Source organism: Pyrgilauda ruficollis, unplaced genomic scaffold (genome assembly GCF_017590135.1).
Source record: "Pyrgilauda ruficollis isolate IOZ18807 unplaced genomic scaffold, ASM1759013v1 scaffold20, whole genome shotgun sequence".
Lineage (NCBI taxonomy): Eukaryota > Metazoa > Chordata > Aves > Passeriformes > Passeridae > Pyrgilauda > Pyrgilauda ruficollis.
The window spans coordinates 4,603,320-4,624,279 of record NW_024519207.1 but is presented as its reverse complement, the minus strand read 5'-3'; the positions used below and the strand labels follow the sequence as shown (position 1 = coordinate 4,624,279).

Sequence of the window (20,960 nt, the reverse complement as noted above, 5' to 3'; positions counted from 1 at the left end):
CATCAGATTTGTTCTAGTGATTAAACTCAATTTTTTTATTTTTTGGAGAGAAGAGTGTTCTTACCTACAAATCCCAGAATAAAGACCACTTGTCCTGAAAGGCTGCATCCAGCTGCCTTTCAGTTGGGCAGGCACTCTGTCCATGGTGCTCTTTCTGTGCATATGTAGTTTTCAAAATCTTCCTGTGGGATCTGTGAAAATTTTGCCCTGTAAGAACAGGTTGCTCTTGTTTTCTGTGTTCTTTCAAGGATTGTTAAGACTTTGAAACCTGACTCTTATACCATAATTATTATGTTAAAGTTAAAAGAAAGGTGCAAAATAAGATGTCTATGGCAGGAAAGATTTATTTAGTCTTTCCTGATTGTTTACGTCATTAGCATGTGGGTTTGTGAGTAACACCCAGGTTGATCTGAAGTACCTGTGGATAGCTGGAAGTAATCCTTTGATCACAGCCCTTCAAAACCCTTTGTCTTTCTCTGCATGGCCCTTGACTGCAGATAGGCCAGCAGAAAGATGATTAAATGCACTCTTTGAGACTTTCCCATGCAGTATGATTGATCTGCAACGTCTTAATCTGACTTAATTCCCAGTCTGAATATATTACATAGCAAGTCAATGATTTTAACACCATAAGAGCCCTTCACTCCTTGTCCACTCATACTGAATGGGCATCTACCTTTTTGTCTGGCAGTATAAACAGAGATTAGGTGCAAGCATGTAATAATACTTCTGTTGAGTAGCTGGAGCATGTCATAACATTTATCTTGACTTTAGAAAGAAAACAGTATCTGATCTGGCATGAAATCTGCTGTAGAAAGTTACCAGTTTGGAAATAGATATATCAATAGATTGTGCCAATTCATGGCTTTCTGTTGTGCTTTTGTGATATTTTTGACCAAAGTTGTCTGAACTTTATGGGAACCTGGACTATCATTTATTTTGTCTGAGCAGTTGGAGGCATCTGGATTTTGTAGTTATTCTACATGTACTTCATGGGGTGCTGTGAGTCTAAAGCTAAGTGCTAACTAAGTACTGGTTCCAAGACCTGGAGTTCTTGAAGAACTGATAAATGCAAAGTTAGTGTTAATTTAATTTGAGCTTTAGGAAGTTAGGAGGTTGTTCTTTGTCAGCGAGTTATTGGAACAGGCTCTTTTTCTCCCCAGCTTGGCTTAGTTTTACTCTATGCAAGACAAAAATTAGGCTTCAAAGTGCTTCTTTGCTGCTTGAAACAGAAAATGCCCCAGGCACAGTTTAGTGTATTTCTCTTTGTTACTGGCTGTGCCTCACACTGTTTTTCTATGTGGGCACAGATGTTTTCAGTAGCTGTGGACTGTGTGAGCCAGGACAAACTTTGCCGTGCCAGTAAAGAACATGGCTGTAAAGTTCTGAGGAGTGTGCTTCTTGCCAGAGGCCTTTATTGTCCTTTTTGAGCCAAGGTCACCCAATGCTGCAGATACCACAGCCTTTGCAACTGAAGGAATTGGTGTGTAGGTGAGGTAACAGAACTGCAGCAGTTTTTCATTCTCAGTTTATGCTGGTCTTGTCCCTGTCCCTGGACTAATCACTACTTTGTGCAACTGTTCTGGAAAATGGGTTGAGGAGCTGCTTTGGTTGTTCCACCTGCTAAACACAAAATCAGCACAGCTAAAACGCAGAAGTCACCCACTCCTCCTAGCTAGACCAATCTGCTCTTTTCATATACTGAGCAGCTGCACAAAAGTCTTTGCCCAATGCAGTGAAGAGCTGGGAATGAGTGATGGGAGGCAGATTTGCCTTGGGTGCTTCTGCTGTTGGAGGAGTGGCAATAAGCTGTGGTCTACTGCTCAACATGTCTGAGATTCCCTGACTCTAAGCCTTACCCTCACAGCAGAAATTGCCTAACTTCTCATCACTGTGATTGGTTGGTTGATTTTTTTTTCCCAGAGAGATGATAGTTTCTAATGAATATTTAAAAGTATAATTTTACCCGATAAAATATTGAGACTCTTTAGTTTAAGAATTTGATGCTGATCTTCTTCTGCCTTTTATGATTGGATAGTAGTATTTGAAGTTACTAAGATTTTTCTCTCATTAGAGACTCTACATTGGTGTTATTTTTGGGCTACATTATTCTCTTTGCTCTCTCTAACTGAATATATATATACACATATGTGTGTGTGAATATATATACACACATGTGTGTGTGTGCATGTATATGTATATAACAGCTCGAGAAGTGGGCTTGCATGAGCTTCAGAAAGTTCAACAAGGCTAAGCACAAGGTCCTGCACTTGAGTTGGGTAACCCCCAGTATCAGTGCATAGGGAGGAATGGACTGAGAGCAGCTCTGAGGGGTGCTGGTAAATGACAGGCTGGTCATGACCTGGCAATGTGCACTTGCAGCCCAGAAAGACAATTCTGTCCAGGGCTGCAACAAAAGCAGCATAGGCAGTATGTCAAGGGAGGGGATTCTGTCCCTCTGCTCTGCTCTGCTCTGCTCTGGTGAGACCTCCCTGGATTGCTGCATCCCGCTCTGGGGCCCCCAGCATAAGCAGGTGCTAAGGAGACCACAAAGATGATCAGAGAGCTGGAGCACCTCTTCTGTGAAGACAGATGGAGAGAGCTGGGTCTGCTCAGCCTGGAGGGGAAGAGGCTCCAGGGAGACCTTACAGGTGCCTTCCAGTGCCTCAAAGGGGCTGATGAGAAAGATGGGGACAGACATTTTAGTAGGGCCTATAGCAGCTGGACAAGGAGTAATGGTTTTAAGTGAAAGGAACATGGATTTAGACTAGATGTAAGGAAGAAATGTTTAATAATGAGGGTGGTGGGGCACTGGCACAGGTTGCCCAGACAAGTTGTGGATGTGGCATCCCTGGAAGCATTCAAGGTCATGTTGGATAGAGCTCTGAGCAAACTGATCAAGTTGCAGATGTCCCTGCTCATTGCAGGGGGTTTGGACTAGATGTCTGTTAAGGCCCCTGCCAACCAAAATCATCCATGGCTCTCTATTGTCTACTAGATTTAGCTCATACTTTATTCTGAAGTGGTCAGGGTAAAAGCATTTAAAGTATTTACCCATACACAGTTTGTACAGAATTTTAAATTCTGCTTTTCTTGAAATCTGTTGTCTTCTCTTAGGTCCCCAAATACTTGTCACAACAGTGGAGTAAAGCTTCGGGAAGAGGTGAAGTGGGAAAACTAAGGATTGTCAAGTAAGCCTTTACTCTACATTTACTGGTTACATTTCTTAGAAGTTACCCATGTAAAATAAGAATATGTTGCACCTGTTCTGAGACATAATCCTCTTTCTTGCCAACAATGTGCATATTTCTCTGATACATGAACAGTGTTTGCTTGTGTAGTGATTAGGAATATAAATTTTACAAAATTATACTGGGGAGTCACTCTGTAGCATTACATGAGATTTGATTTCCTAGGTTTAAGAAAACCTAATTGCAGAATTTGCTTTTATTTATATATGTTATTTTGCTGCTTCTGTCCTCTATTCATGCTGACTTTTCCCATTTACTCTTGGGCATCAGCATAACAAAAAATTGAATAGCTCAGGGGTGAAGATGAATAACAAAACTAGAATTCGAATGTGCTTTTTTATCAAGAAAGCTGAAATTGAGGAATGAGGCTATGGAAATGTTGTTAAATATTTTTTAATATTTCTATATTTAGTAAATATTAAATGTTTTCTTTTTCAGAAATCAAGGAAGAACAGAAGTAAGTAATTGTTAAAGTTTATGTTTTGAATTCTAAAAACTGTTTAGAATGTGCTGGTTTCTAATGTCACATATTTTTTGTTATACCTCTAGCGAAGCGATGTACCACAGAATCAGGAGGAGAGAATTCTGTTAGTAGCTCTGCCCAGAGATGCCTGTGGGGCTTGTGTCAGGTCTCTCTCTTCCCTCACTTTGTTTGCCTGCTCTTCAGACACTTTGAGATGTGTTAGTACAAAAGGCTGAGGAGGATGCACAGGAAAAGCACGTGGTGCTGGTGTGAAGTATCCCTCTTCAAGCTTCCTTAGCTTCTCTATTGTGCATACACTGTGAACATGGCAAAGGAGCTGTGTTTAAACCTCTTCTGGGCTGTCTGCAATTCAGGAGTCCCAGGCTAGTAACACTTGTTGTGGCACTTCAGCACTTTTTCTGGAACTCAGCTAGCTGTGCAAAACATTTTTTAGCACTCATACTGAGCAATGGCTGAAAACCTATCAGGCCATATATTTTAACAAGTAAAATCAAGTTGTTCTCTGACTTCAGGAGGAGGTAATTTACAACTTTTTGAAAGCTGAGTGAATTTTATTAAGTACATGAAAGCTTTGAATTCTGTATTTGAACAAGAGATCAGTGTGGAAGGACTCCTACATCACCCTTTATTTTTGTAATAGAAATATACTGTACTACTTGTGTTTTCTCTCTGTTTCCCCATAACCTGGGAAACAGTGTAATTGAGTCTGTTTGGTAACACTGTGGCAATTGTGACTGTTAGGTGTCATTTACTTTGAATGAAGAGCTTGCAAGCATCAATGATATTGGAGGAAAGCCTGCTTCAGTCAGTGCACCAAGGGAACATCCATTTCTTCTGCAAAGTGTGGGAGGACAGACCTTAACAGTGTTCACAGAAACTTCAGTAGGTAAGTTAGAATTAAAGTTGTTATGACTTTACTGGTATGTCTGCTTTCAATAAACTCAGTGCTGTAAAAGACAGAAGACTCCAAGTCAGATTTTGGCTGCTTTGTTGCTTTCTGTGTAGGTAACACTCTTGTAATTTTTTTTTTTTTTTGTGTCTGTCTGTTTACTTAGTGTGATCGAGCAACTGATTTAAGTTCTCTGGGGTTATCATGTACATTTCAGCTCTGAGTCTGCTGGAGGGAGCAGGGGGAACGTGGAATGCAATAGAGTGCAGTACATTGTGTACATTCTCCTTTAGGGTTTTGACTCAAAAAACACGGTTTTGTGTTTCTATGTATTTTTTGTATGAACTAGTATTTGGTTTTTTCTCCTTGAATTGGTCTCTGCTGTGAATATAATTTTATAAGAATGCTGATTTTTCTTCTGTTCATTTTTTTTTTATTTAATCAATTTAAAATTTTGCATTTCCCAGCAACTAGAAACAGTTATTTGAGGACTGTGGATTACTGAGCAGAAGTTATTATTTTAACTGGGAGCGTAGGGTGGTTAGTTACATGAGAAATTACTGGGATGAAGCACTAAATAAGCATAGACCCTGTCAAAATTGTTTTTGTTTGAGATTAGCAAGCATAACATGCAGTCAATGAGTTTTCCTGAAACTGACTTAAATGCAAAATGGCTGAAATCTTTTGCTATTGCGTTTAAGTTGGTACAGTGACAGTACAGTCAAAAATGTACTTTATTTTGCTTTTCTTGCTTGAATTTTTTTTTGCTTTGAAAAATGAACATGACACAAATAGTCCAAATTCCAGTCAGATTCCTTACAGACTCCATGTTTCTGAGGTTATACTCATGTGCTTAAATGTGTAGGCATGCTTTGAGTTCCATGTCCATTTTCAACAAATTTCAAAGTGAATTATGGCTAATGGGAAAACAGGCATCTGAAGGGTGGACTGTACAGATGTCCCAATTCAAAGAAAGGCTGCTACTGTATTGGATGCCAGAAAATCCCCATGGAAAAACCCACTATATTGACCATGAAAAAACACTCAGTAAGAACTTACATACCTTTGCACATCAGTTGATTCACAGTAAGGCAATAATAGGAAATTGAAATTCATTCATTCCTAGGTTCACAGATCATTATGAGTCTTCATATTATAATTAGCATATTTTTTTCTGAAAAGCATCTTGTCCTTTTTTTTTATCTGCACCATGTAACACAAGCATATATCAGTTTGAACCACAGGCCAAAGATTAAGCTGGCATGGAACTGCAGATGTCATCTAGAAGGGTGCACTTGAGGAATTAGGCAATGAAATATGGATAAAAAAGTGCTTCATGCATTATTGCTTTCAGTCAGTAGCCTTACTGAGGACTCACTTAAATCAACTAGAGCAAATGGCTTAAAGCAGTTGGGTTTGTTTTGTACAGGGTGGGGTGGGGTTTTTTTTGATTGTAGGTTTGTGATTTTTTTCGCCCCTCCACTGTGTTTTTGGGTGCATTGAATATCTTAAGATCTATTCTCTGTGTAGTCCTTTAACCCTGGGATCCTTATATTGCAGGGACTGTCTTTTTGGCTTTTCTGAAATATGCTGTGATCTTGGAAGATGCTGTAGGCAGTTTATATATTCTGGATAATTCAGCACTTCACATTGACTCATCAGGTCATTTAGAGCAAGCAAAAAAGATCAAATTTGACAAATAATTTAATATTTTCTGCATGATGTAATTTCTAGTCTTCTGAATGGATTTTCTGTGGGTTTTGTTTTTAACAAACTATGCCTCTCCTACTTGTAGTGCTGGAAGAAATCCTTCAGTTCTTTCATTGTAAATGTCTGCATCTCTGGTGGTCCCATATTTCTTAATCGACAGCAGTAGGCTCTTCTAAGTTACAATTTATTGTGTCCAAAATGTAAAGAATTGTAGTTTCTTGCTCTTCTGCAGTGTGTATCTGGGCTAATAAGAAGCTTGGTAAAGTGGCTCCCATCCCACATACTGTTAAAAATCTGGCCTGGGCTGGCTTTCACACGAGCTGTGTCCTCTGCTTGGTTAGCTCTGGGATTTCTCCCATTTATTTTCTTTTCTTTTTTCTGTAATTTGAAATAGCTCCACTTTCGTTTCCTTTCCTTTCCTTTCCTTTCCTTTCCTTTCCTTTCCTTTCCTTTCCTTTCCTTTCCATTTGAAATAGCTCCGGTGAGTAATACTGAGTACTCCGAAGGTGGTAGTTGCAAAGTATCTCCCTAGTTCCTTTGCAAGGCTGTTGCATGTGTGGACATTGCATTGTCTCCATCGCTGGGCAGATCACTGAGGCCTGTGGTGGAGTTCTTGAGCATGAGTGTAGCAAAGCTGGGGGGAAGCATGGCTTCCATCATGTCTGCAGAGGGATCCAAAGCACACTTGTCTCTTGCTGTCTAGGTCTTGCTGTCTAGGCTGGTTTTGGTGTTATTTCTGCATTAAATATGAACTACATTCTGTTCCATAAACATCACCATATGTACATCAACAGTTGCTATGCTACAATGCTATTTGTGCTTCCAGTCGTTTTATCTCATCTTTGTCATCAGCTATCATAGCTGTGGTTTTTGGCGGGTGAAAAGCAGAAGATTTTGCATATATTTTAACGTCTTATTGAACAAAATGAATTCTTTATATGTGCATATAGCTAGAAACTATCTAGGGGCAGTTCATGGGCCTGATACACAGGGTATATTCAGTTAAAATAGTTTTCTGCACTTCCTGGTGGCAGACACCCTAGCATAAGATAATACTGTAATTTAACCGCTTTTTCCTTCATTGAAGGAATGGGAACACACTTTTGTTAAACATTTAACTGCAAACTTTTCTGATTATGATTATACATTACTTTCCTTACTGCTTTAATTGCCCATTGCTTAATTTTTCTGCCAGCACATAGTTTAGGTTTGCTGGATCTTAATATAAATAAAATTGCAGCTTTGTTAGAGATAATGGTAAAAGTTTCTTATTGAACTGGTTTTTGGAAAAATGTGCTACTAATATGACTTTTGAAAACACAGACCTTGGCAGGCAATAGCATCCCAGACTGTAAAGGACTGATGGGTGGAGGAGAAGATTTTACACTGTAGACACAGCTAAAGTGTAAGATATTTCTGTAAAGTAGGATGAGATGATTCATTTTATTTAAATTTTGAATATATCTTCACAACTCCCCCTTCACAAGTGGGATAGCCGTAATGCCTATTTTTGCGTCTTTAAATTCTTTCATGCTCTTTCCATCTTACTGAAAGTAAAAAGTGTTCAGAGAATTCCATTGACAGAACACATATCAGAGCTTTGCTCCTGAGCAGCATTCATGCATGGATTGTCCCGCTGTTTCATGCTTCACAGAACATTGCTGGCTTTTAGTATTTTGTTTTTCTTCAGTTTCCTAAGCCTTCTCTCCTTCAGAAATTCAGTTAGCGACACTCAATTATTTTTTGTATTCTTGTTCAATAATACACGTAACTCTGCCTATATACCGAAGAACAGCTCCTTTATTCCCACATTCCTTCATTCCTTGAAAATTCTCCCATTGTTTTGAAATATTTGGGGTTTTTTCCTTTACACAAAAGCTTCTCATATATGAAAGGACCTTTTCTGAGTTTGTACAAGAATCACACCTACCATATAGCATACAATTTGCAATTGTATGTCAGTGAAAATGAATATTCAGATGTTTTTATTCTGTATTTTGTATATATGTATTTTTAAATATCAGCTATGTCTAGCCATTAAAGAAATGTGAAGGGAACAAACCCTAATAAACACCTTTCATTAAAGCAGTTACTTATTTAATTGCACTTAATTATTCCCAGTAAAATACAGTGTGCTCAGAATCTTGATGCCTTGTAATACTGTTTCCAATTTTATTAGATAAGTGTCTGAATTCTGAAATTCCTCATTAAACTGTTATTTAGGAAATAAACACTCTCACTATTCTGCCATTTTAGTGTAGCCTGATGAGGAGTTTTGATGTGTACCTGTCTACGTTAACAGTACTTTCCAGTTGTTTCTGTTCAGGCTGTCACTTAACCACATACTCCAGTTTCCAGAAGATTTTGGGATCTAACCTAATGCTTCTTTGTTCTGTTTTGTACTTCAGTCTTTTCTGCATTGTTAGCAGAAGCAGAAAATCTATCAGCAGCCTCATGATCAAAAGTAATAGAACCAACAGCAGCCTTTCAAATCTATGGCATTTATGCAAATTTCCAAATATTTTTGAGAATCATAAAGATTAAACCCTTGATCAGAAAAGGAGAATTTGAGGCTCAAGCTAGTTTAATTACAGACATCATTTTGATGGCTCAAAATTTTGTGTGTATTATTGAGATATACAGTCCATTTAGAAAACAATTGCAGTTGCTTATATAATACCCCTTCTCCATCTCAAAAAAATGGAAATTATATTTATTTAATTACTTATGCTTGTTGGAAAGTTAAAAAAGTACTGTAAAGCAGGTTCAGCTGGCTGGCAGGGATAAGCTAATTTTATTTTCATTTCTGTTATTAAAATTATAGACTATTAATTCTTGTACAAATTTAAACAATTGAGGATGTAACACTCAAAATATATGGTCTGTTAGAATGGGCTCCATGTGATGGGAATAGTCTTTTTGCAAACTTCATTGATTTAAAATACCTTTTGTTTTCAGTCTCACTGATGTATGTGTAAAAAACCAACACCCTACCACCACCCACTGCCACAATGACAGCAAAAAACCCACTAACATCAAAAAACCCCACTTACCAACCCCAGTCTGTTGACATTTGTCAACTCCTGCATATTGTAGAGGAGGCTGAGCAGCTTTAGTCTGCATTAATGAAATATGTTAAGTAGACATATAGACTTCAGTAGACTTCCTTTACTACCTTCATTATATTAATGCTGAGAAGATTTTTAAAGCAGAATTTGTGACCTAATCATAACAAAACTGAATCGTCTAATGATGAGGAAGAAAAATGCCACTTTTTTGCAAGACTTGAATTTTGTCTAGTTTTTTGTCTCTGCTGTTGAGGGTAGATACAAACACACACACTTTCCCTGGAGACTTGAAGTACATTTATTGCTATTTGAATCAGAGATGCTCTTAGCAATGTTCAAGTGTGATGTCTTTGGCAATAGTTTCGGCGAGGTAGCTCTGGTCTTACATTGAAACTGTGTTGAAATTGAACAGCTTTAAGTCCAGTTCCATCTCACTTCTCACTTCAGACAGGTGTTTGTATCTTTGTATGTTTGCATGTTCTTCATTTCATCCTCTCTGCTTCTTGTGTGTGTACTGAATGTTGAACGTTTCCTTTGTTAAACTACAATTGAGTTAAGGTATTGGTTGGGCGTTTCTTTTATGTCATGCTGTAAATGTGCCAAATATGCACAAAAAGTTACATCAAGGAGAAAGTACTTGATTATTCTGTAAACAGGCTATCCTGGATATACGTCTGAAAATTGGCAGGGGTCTTTACTCACTTTGTGAATACTCATGGCTGGGAAGGGACCATATAAAAATTGTTTCTCAAAGAGAAAGCAGGTGCCTTCAGCTGCTGCGACTAATGACAGCCACCTGGTGTAAAAACAGAAGGAGCTGTAAGATACTGGTTTTTATGTTTGCCTTTAGTCCTCAGGCTCTCAAGCCATCTCAATGAGAAAAGAGGGACAGAAGCCTTCAAAGCCAGCAAGAATCAGTGGCAAGAAAAAGATTTTCTAAAAATATTTCATGTTTTCAGTTCTTTTAATACCCAGCCTGTAAATGGCAGAAATTTTCAACCTAACTGAACTTGAAAATTACTCCCTGAGTTAGAGCAGTAATTCACTCTTGCCTGTAAGTAAATAGCCTGTAATGACAGCTGTAACTTGCCTGAGTTGAAAGCAAAGGACAAGTATGTTTTACCATTTCTAACTGTGTTTCAGGGAAGTGAAAATGTTCTTTTTGTTCTCTGCATCAGAGGATGCATATAAAGGAGAAATATAGGAGTAGCAGTCAAATATAATACTGACAAATTAATGGAGGGGTTTAATCATAAAGGACTTGGTAGGGGTTATAACTCAGATTACCACAATACATCTACTGGCAGCCATTCCTTGAAATGTGGGATTGGAATTCCTTGCAGAAAGCTGCTTCTGAATCTGACTCTGCCATTCACTAGTGATAATTTTTTAGCAAGTCAATTTGCAACACTGTGTCTGTTTCGTACCTATGATTCTCTGCTATGTGGAACGGGGAGGTGTTTCTGATTATTCGTTGTACTTGACAAGTACAAATACTTGACAAAAAATTCCAATGGACTATAGTGTCATTGTAGGACAAATAATCAGAGAGGAAAAAGCTTGAAGAAATAAATTCTTCCATGGCCTGTAAAAAGGGTAGAGAAGAGGTTGACCAAGGTCAAAAAATTACCTAATGCCAATTAAGAATATTCTCTTGCAGAAACCTGATTATTTTTATAATATACAAAAGTGTTTGTCTAGGCTAACTAGTGAGATAAATGAATAATGTACATTGCTTGAGCATAATCCTGCTACTGATTTTGTATAAATGTGTAACTTTGTTCTCGCAGAGCTCAGTCAGAGGTGCAATAGAGTTTTCTCATTTAAGTTGTAAGTTTGGGCACTAAAGGACTTTTTTTTATTGCTCCTGGTAGCAAATTATTCCTCAAAAGGTATATTTATAAGCATTAATCAAATCCAGTGATTTTTATTTTATCATGATTTATCATTCTTTACTTTGCATCCCAGTTGTTGGATGTAATTTCAAATAATCAATACGGAAACATTATGATTACTTTTCTGTTTATTTTTTTTTCCCAGAAAACCAATCAGAAGAAAAATCAGAAAGCGGCAGTGCTGGTGAGTACAGACATTTTCTTTGATGCACTTAAGAAATTACTTATTTCTGCACATTTTCAGTTTTGCATATTAAGAAATTGGTAAATTTAAAAAAGTGTCTTTTAAAATATTTTGTAGAATATCATAACATTAAAAAATAACTTCATAACTGTTTATCTGCTGTGCTCAAAAGTTTAAATTATTAATTTTTTTTTTAAAGAAGGGAAATAAAATGATGAGGGAGAGGTTTAGAACTGTAATGTTCTTTGCACTGTTGTTTTAGAGTTTTTATTTATTTCTCAACCTTTTTTTTTTTTGTTTGTTTGTTTCAATTTATTGTTTGTCTGCCTTTAGTTTGAATTCTTTTCTTTTGGTTGAAAAGTTTGTGACACATTTCCACATCTTTTGTTATTTGATTCCAATTACATAAACTAAGCAGTCATAAAAATAGTCCATAAAAAGTAGGATTATCTCTGGTGCACATGAAATAAGTAGTGCTGGGACTGGAATGCACTTGTTAAGTGGTAATGGCACAGATAGGAGATGGCTCATGTGAAAGATGTGAAAGAGTTTCAAACTCCTACATTTCTTAAAAGCATTTCCTAAACAAAAGTCTAATGCTAATGGGTGTTTAAAATGTCTTCTTGAAAGTACTTCTTGGACATTTAAACATGGAGATGTCAGCTTGCTCTAGTATCTGACTTCTTTGAATTGCTTTTCAGCATCAAATACTGTCAGAAGTGTGTAGTTTATGTCTGGCTAGAGCTAGGGTTTGGGTTTTGTTTTCTGTAGTAGGGAATTTTTTGTAAAATGGAGATTCCTTCTGTTACTCTGGCCTAAGCATGTCAGAAGACTGACATTAGGAATATTATGGTCTGCAGACTTGTACTGAATACAAGTCTGTACAAGGTGTGTTTTACAGCTTGCAGTTCTTCTTATTTAATTGGTAAAACCTGTTCACTGATTCTGTGTGAATCGTGGTGCAGTTTTAAGGTAAGAGGGGATACTTCCTAGAGATTGGTATTTTATATCACTACAAGACTGAGATTCACTGCTATGCAATGTCTCGTGTAAATTGGATATTGAGATTTTAGCTGCTAAAATGAATCAGAATTTCGATACTTCCATTCAATTGGTTTTTTAGTTGTAAGGGTGCACTCTTGGTTTTGTTTTGTTTCGGTTTGTGTTTGAATGGTTGAATTGTCTGCTGTTCACTTGGTGCCTCCTCTGTGCTCTGTGAATGTTGTGTAAGATGGCCACGTGTTTAGTTGTTTGTATTTTTGCTTCAGCCAGAAGAATGAATTACTGTATGGTGTGAGCTGTTTAAATATGCTGACAGGATAAGTTCTAAACCCATTTTATGGAATGAAACTGGGTATGGATTCACTCTCTGAGTGATGGTAGTTGGTTACCCTGGGGCATATAAAGGAGGACTCTCAGCCATCAGTTACACTGTTTACTTATTCACTTTTTCTCAAAATCATTGTGGAACTCAGATGGCCTTTTCCAAACTACCTCTCAGGTAATTCAGAATATTTAGTATTTAATTTTTTCTGTTAATTTACTGTTTCTTGGCCTACATCAAGTACTTCTGAGGCAAAGATGATGTCTTTTATGTTTTTATTTAGCATGTTAGCATAACAAGATCCTTTTGGGTCTTACGGAAATAAAATATGTAAAGTTTTAAAGTTAATTCATAGTTAGTAAGTAAAGAAAGTAAATGAGATATGGCATTCTGGAACCATTTGATTTACATCCTTAAAAGATTATTACATTAGCAAGGTGCTGTCAAACTTTAGAATTTATGTTGTAAATCCTTAGTATTATGTATGACATTTTTAATCACATTTATTGTTGGGATAGTTGTAAACCACCTAGAAAAGCCATGACAGTGTTGCTACTCTACATGGTGCTGTTTGAGAGAGAATGTGAGTGATACTGGATCACACCAAAGTTCATCTGGCTGGTGTGCTGTCCTCAGTGGTGGTAAGCAGCAGATACCTTGAGATGAGAGTAAGAGCAGTGTAGAAGCACAATGGTACCTCCCCATGATACTTCTCATGGAATCCTAGAACAGTTTGGTTTGAAAAGGACCTTTAAAGGTCGCTTAGTCCAGCACCCCTGCAATGAGCAGGAGCAACTCCAACTAAAACAGGTTGCTCAGATCCCTGTCCAACCCAACCCTTGAAGGTTTGCAGAGAAGAGCTCCTTCCTTCTCTCTGGGCAACCTGTTCCAGCTTCTTCCAGCCTTTAGTGATTCACAGCTCAGGGAGTTCCAGAACCAGAAATTATGGTATTTTACCTAACAGGACCTCATGGATTTTTCTTCTATGAAGTGTCCCTGTTGTATGAGCCCATGTAAAATCTTTAGTATCCATAACATCTCGTATGATGTTAACAGTCAAAATATTCAGGAATCAAGACATATGTGAGACAAGTTTCCTTAAATTAAAATTTGAGTTCCTTTTGCATTTTATCATTTTAGATCAGTTTTTCCATACAGAAATCTATTTGTTTAGAGCTTGTAATAAACAGTGCTTGGTGATTCAACTAGTGTTGTTTGGTGCCTGAAGGCTGGTTTATGCTAAAAGTGAAAGGAGCAAATGATACACTAAGCTAAAGGAAAAGAGAAATGAGGATTGACTTTACTTGGTCCTATATAAGGATGAGCAAGCAATTTAAATCCAAATCTGTGTATGTGGCTCTTGTTTGTTTATGACATTGCTTGCACCTACCTGAAAGTGCTGTCAGTGGTGACAGAAGCTGTGAAAACCAAGCATTTGTGCCAGTATAAAGTGTGACCTGCTCCCCCCCAATAAAAATACTCAGAAGCTGCTGCTCTGAGCCTGTGTAGTCTGCTGAGTATGATACAGTAAAGAAATGCATTCTCATGTAAGAGCAAATTCAGTTAGGTGCAGTCCTTGTGGAAGTGCATTATATGGAAGCTGCAGGGGCAGCAACTGAGTATTTAATGTTGCCCAAGCTTTGAGCATGTAGACAGACAATATAGGGTAAATTTAGTATTAAAATGTTACCAATTGTGGGTGTATGAATGTGACTGCAGACACAAGTATACAACACTCAAACTGCTTGTATATACCACTTCCTTAATTTCTTTATGTTGTGGTAAAAAAAAGGATTCACATGTTGATTATACATATGTTGGAATATTTGAAATTCATTGTAAGCGTGATGATAACTACTGACCTCCATGTGATAAAATCAGCCATTTTTTTGGTAAAGACAGAGACTTCTTATGGTATAACATGGGATGATATAAAGCTGCTAAATGCACATTTGATTTTTTCCTCTTTCAAGCAATTAACATATATTAATTAAACTCCAAAACCAAAACTCTAACTGAAAAATGATTGTCAGGAGGGATAGTAACTTTTAATTTAAATACTAGCTTGCAACTCAGCATTGAAGATAATTTAGATGTGATTCTGCCATGTTCAAGACACACAAACAGTTTTTGTCTTGGAAATATAACTGGGTTTGTTGGCAGATAACTACAACACAGCTTAGAATATAAGTTTTCCAGTGGCTTTCCAGAAGCCGTAATCAGTGTGAGACTCCATTGGTAGCTGTTGAAACACACAAAGAAGCAGTGATTCTTGCTTTAAGGTATATGTAGTCAAGGCCTATGGTACTGATTATAATGAATATTGTGGAAGAACAGGGAAGGTGCAGTGATGCAATAGCAAAAGGATATGGATTTAATGTAGGCCAGGATTAAGTAGGGTGAATTTTCTTGAGAATTTGTGTAAGTGTCCTTGGTGCCCTTAGAGCGTGACTATTTATTTTAGGATATTTTATGAATAGTCTAACATGTATGTCTGAGCAAACAAATGTACTTATTGTCATACAGTTTCTCTCCTGAGAACAGGACTTGATACAAAACAATGGGAATTAATCCCATGTCTGTATTTTGTCCTTTGCTGTCCATGTCCAGCTTGTAGAAGTAATGCATAAACAGAAGTGTGCTTTTGGCTTGTACCAGAGTTCTTGGTTTTCCTTGTGACTCTTGAGGAATCCCAGGAATCTTAGCCATGCCGAGCATTGCAGATCATGACTTCACAAATTGTGTTTGTCTTCTGTGAGGTATTTTGCTGATTGTTGCAGTTCACCCACCTACCAGCGTTTGATGGGTTTGATCACATTTGATGGGTTCAGATTTTTGGAGTATTGCGAATTCAGAGCCTTGAATGATGGATCAAAGGGGCAGAGGAAAATCAAATGTTTTCTGTCTTGGCCTGTACAAGACTGACATGTAAGACTTGCAGGAGTCAGTTTCAAAGTGAATAAAATGAGGGAACTCTGTGGGCAAACCCAGAAATCATAATCTTGGCATGGCAGAAAAGTTATAGAAGTAGACTTTTATCGTCATATGGAAGGTGTAAGATAGCCTACCTCTTAGATTTCTGCCCTGTTGGGAAAGAGCTTTATTTGCTATTCTTCTTAGAAAATGTGTTGGAAATGTCATAAGACCTGGCAGTGCTGTAGGCCTTAGATAATGTTAGTATTGATAAGACTTCTAACCTCAAGAGTACCTTTTCCTCTCTTTAGCTGATTCTTATCAACCTGCCTGGCAGGACCTTTAATTTGTCTCCTCTGAGACTACCAGTTTCAGTACAGAGAAAATGAACTGCTTTATCCCTAATACTTGCCAAAGGCCTTATTTAAGTAGTAGAGAGGCGATAAATGACTGGGTTTGGTGTTACAGTTGCTTGTTCTGTTTACATTTTTTCATGCTTAGCCTGTTCATTGCTAGTTTGTTTGCTTATTTTTTCTTCCTGATTGAGAGAGTCTGTATCCACCTCTGACCTGTTTTTTTTTCATTTTATCTGTTCGCTATGGTACAAAATCAGGAATCTCCTAGGAGCTAACAAATAGCTTTCTGTGGAGCTGCAGCAGGAGATTTGTAGCTTGAAATTTTCTATTAACAATATTTTTTAAAAGTTAATTCTTCTGACTTCTGCTATAATAAATAAAATTGCCTCTTTGAAAGGTGGCATATGAAAAGCAAAAAGACAATTTTGTAAGATTTTTCATCCATTATTTATTTATTAATTTCAGGATTATTAGACATTACTGGTATTGTATAACCTCAGTGTTGCATGGTGTGGGCATCTCTCTTCATCACAAAACCAAGACCCTCAGCTGACAGTGAGTGACACTGAGTCCCTTTCTCTTCACCTCGTAGTGCTCATAGGCTCTCTCACCACACTTCTCCCTCCCCATTCTCACAGCTGGGGGAGTCCAGCACTGCAGACTTCCCTGAGCATCAGAGTCCAGACTCTGGCAAGCCCCTTGGAACTTCGTCTTCCTAGGGCATTTCCCCAGCAAGCAGCCTTGGGTTTTTAAACCTGAATTCTCATCTCCTTGATGTTTTTCTGTTGCTGGTAAAGTGCCACCCCCTGACACAGGATGCCAAATCTCTCTTCAGGAGCTGTGAGCAAGGAGACCTTGTGCTTTGATTAGAGCAGGCTTTCCATACCTGGAGCAAAGCTGTCCCTGAAAGTTTGGTGGTGTCAAAGGGAAAAAAAGATGTATCCTGGAAAAGAGTAAAGATCTAGCTTTTCACAAAACTGGAATAATGCTTGGGGTGGGACTAGTGGAATACCCCTTTAATGCCCAGAAAGCTGATGGCTTTCATGAACTATGTGTAAACTAAGGTTATGTCTCCCAAAGTCACACTGCCAGTGAATAAGGCAGTATTGTAATTTTTAGCATTATCAGGAGAAGCTTACAGACATTCAGAATGACTCAATTTGTAGGAGTCATCTTCTAACAACTTGGTTTTGAAATACTAGCATGTTGAGCTGCATATCATCATGTTGTAATGGTGTTTTAAATGAGTAGCTGCTGTTTACAGCTATAATTATTGTACCAGCTTTGAGCAGCACAGATAGAAACAGCTTCCTGGGAGACTGTTGCATTAGCTGTGTGTGGTACTCCTACTACAAACATTTTTGGAAAGAGAAATCAACTGTCTAGTTCTACAGAACATTACGCAATTTCAGAAAGAAAGACAACTGCAGTTGCTTTTTCGGAGTGGCTGCTCATCTGCGTTCCTCAGGTGTCATCATACATCTTCCTCCTACCTTCCCCAGTCCTTGCCATACTGCTTGTTTTCTGGCATTTTTTTGGGAATGATGATGATTTACAGAGGCAGTGTTTTGAGACAAAGTTCTCTGTGATATTCCAATGCATAGGAGTTACAGAATGTCTATTTCAAATGTAAATAAATCCCAAAATGTTATTTTTTCTAATCCTAAATTTCTTGTACCTTACTTATTGATTTTGTTTCAACACAGTATAATTATGCAAGCCTCTCTCTTCATGTAAGGATTCCTTCATTTTTTAACTAGTAGTCACTTTCCTTTTCAATTTACCGTGTTGCAGGGCAGCAGACAATGTTAGGTTTATGTAATAGTTATTTTGCAAAGATGATCTAGCCTAGGAAAATAGTATTTATTTTGTCACAGACCCAAGTGAACTTGTGCTCTTCATCCCCAATCCTGATTTATCAGTCAATAGCATTAGGGCAACGTGACCCTTCTACACAAATAAATGAATGGATTAGACACTGCTCTTATTAAATTGTATTTTTTGTTGCCTGCCCTTATTCTGCTTGTATACTAATGAGGAGTGGGGGAAGAAGATCATTTTCTTAACCTCTTCTTGTCTTACTGAGTGGAAACCTTGTAATGCTTTTAAGAGGCAAAAATAACAATGCCACTGATTTTCTGCAAATGATGATGTAATTTTTACCTGCTGTAGAAAAGAAGTGACCTGTTGTCACTTAAACAGTTGTAATAGGTACAAATGCAAAAAATGAAAAATAAGACATGAGAGTTTGAAAATATCAATAGTGCAATTATGAGGCTGTGAAACACTGGTCAGTGGGTGAGTCAGTGCTGAAGGTACAGAACTGGAGCTGCAGTTTGACCCTGTTGTGCAGCCTCTGTATTTCACAGCATCAAGACTACTTCCAGAAACCATATCTAACCCTAGAAGTCGTTGGGCAATAAGACGGGTTAGAGACTGAAAAAATACTTTGAGCAGGCATTGTATATATTTTTCCCAGTATTTATTCTTTCTTAGGCATCCCTGACAAAGCCCCACAACTGGCCTGATGAAAGCAAGGGGTACAGTGAAACAAAAATGAAAATAGTTGCATGATGGGAGGAGAGGACAAGAGAAGGAAAAGAATGTGAGGATCAAAGGATCAAAAATGTGGGTTCTCCCAGACATGTGAAGTCTCTGGGTTTAGAAACAGTTCCCAGTCACCAGGAAAAACTGGGCTAAAACAAGCTTTAGTCTGACATAGTGCAGCCACTTGTAGGTTTTGTCCTCAATGGAAATCCATATAGTTGGTACCTATGGCAGTGTACTGCCAAGTGTGATTGAGTCCTTGGCTTCTCCTCCACCGCTGGGGAAAGGCGAGCATCCAGGTGTCAGTATTTTGGTTAGTTTGGCAGCTATTTATATTTTTCCATGAGTAGTCATTCAAGAAATTAATAGGGACAAGGACATTTTTTTGTAGTCTATGGAATTTAGTCCTGCCTTCAGTTGCCTCTCCTTTCTACTTGGTGACACCTTTTCCCACTTGGCGAAACAGGCAGGGAGGCAAGCAGAGCTGACCAAGCCGGGGAGCAGGTTAAGTGCCTCCTTGGGGAAACAGGAGGAAGTTCCTTCTTGCTCCTACCAGAGCAATTGAAGATCATCAGAGAAATTATGGTAATTGTCATTCCTTCCTGATACTTGTAGGACAGTTCTGCTAAGTTTGTTGTGATCCAAGTCTTAATGAGAGAAAGGAGAATAGAAATATTTTGCCTGCACATCATATACTAAATAATGTTAGTGTTGTTAGAACAACTGTGGGTATTTCTGACTTAAGCACTTGATTTTGCAGCTTTCATATTGTCGTAGCACTTATTGAATATGAAATTTCTAGCTTTAAAGAAAAGACAGAAAAGGTAGCTGATGCATAACTGTGTACTTTTTCTGGCCCATCTTACAGTGATGGAACACAAGTATCCACCTGACTGACTGAACATATACAAAAAATATTTATGTTATAATTAGGATGATTATGGAGTACAAAGGAAACATTATTCGCACTATTGAGATTTTATGTGCTTTTTTTGTTCCTATACCAAAACAAGACAGTCCCACCCTGAAAAATTGCTCAAGTTTATATCTAGTTTTAAGTGTCTAATTGTAGCTGATATGGCTTGATTCAAGACAGTTGTGGATTTGTTTAGTCTGAATAGAGAAGGGAATTAAATTTTTTACCTCCATGTTCCTTTCTGCTGTGTAATTCAAAGAGCTGAGGTGCCTTCGATCAGAGGTAGCATGTAAAAATTTCAAACCCTGACACTTGCAGAAATGCATCACTGCTCATGAAAAAGGGAAAAGAAACAAGATTGAAGTTAGTGTTGCAGCAGATGACTTTACGTGTGTGCCATAGATGTCAGTATTACTTACACAGAAATACACAAAAATTATGTAAGGTAATGAATCATTGAATTTCAAACAAACAAACCAACCTGCAATCAACCAACCAAACAACACAGGTATTTATTTTAATAATTATTAGAGAAGTACATTTTTCACCTAAAAACCCTTTTTTTTTTTTTTCCAAGTTCTCTGTCATAGGTTAAAAGGGCAGTAGATACTCTGAACCAAAAGCCTGGCAAATAAATCTTTTATGAATAGCTATACAATATTCTTAGAAGATGCTTCAGATGGTTTCCATGTTACCTGTGATTATCAGCTTATGAATAACTTACATTCTGAAAATATTTTCTACAATAAATGCAGACCCATCAAATTCTCTGCTGATTTTTCATGAGCAAAAGTCATTCTCCAATAAAAAACTGGTTCTGCCTTCTGATGGGGGAGTGCTAACAATTGATTTCTTGGTGTTTGGCATCCTAAGAGCTTAACTGAAAGGCAAGCAACCACAACATATTTTAATTAACATATATTAATTGTTTGAAATAAAAATTGGTTTTCGCCTTCCTTCTTTTTAGCTGCAATTACATTTTAAATTTTAGTCAAAGACCCAGGACAAATGAAGGTTGTAATCATAAGTGTTTAAGTGCAAATGGATTGACATCCCAGGAGCAACAGCCTCCTCCAGACTTTGTGTTGATGCAGGCTGTGTATTTGACAGCACTGTGAGCATGCTGCTTTAAAACGTGTGGATTTATTATGGAGCTTTTTTAGATTGTCTTGCCACTTTATCTTGCTCATGTAGAGAATTCTATCTACAATGGGCTTTTCATGTAATTGTTCTGTGTGTGATTGTGTTTCTAGTTCTTGTCCTAGAAGATCAACAAGATTTTGTATTTCTTTTAGGGAAGCTTTCACATTTGCTTTTCACAGAAGTCCTACAGATTCTTATAAGCACAAGAGTAGTGGTTAATGAGGATTTTTTTAATACCTCAATTTGAAAAGAGCTTGGAGGGGGAGGAGGGGAGATGACA

The 20,960-nt window shown here is 37.7% G+C and overlaps 1 protein-coding gene across 1 annotated transcript in view; it reads left to right on the top strand.

Annotated features, from left to right (window-relative positions):
• The window catches only part of GTF2F2 (general transcription factor IIF subunit 2), a 79,035-nt gene that overhangs the window by 3,510 nt on the left and 54,565 nt on the right, over positions 1-20,960 (top strand). Inside the window, exons 2-5 of the mRNA XM_041466979.1 lie at positions 3,118-3,191; positions 3,690-3,708; positions 4,477-4,621; positions 11,443-11,481. Coding sequence (XP_041322913.1) covers positions 3,118-3,191; positions 3,690-3,708; positions 4,477-4,621; positions 11,443-11,481 — 277 coding nt within the window. The remainder of the gene's footprint in view (positions 1-3,117; positions 3,192-3,689; positions 3,709-4,476; positions 4,622-11,442; positions 11,482-20,960) is intronic.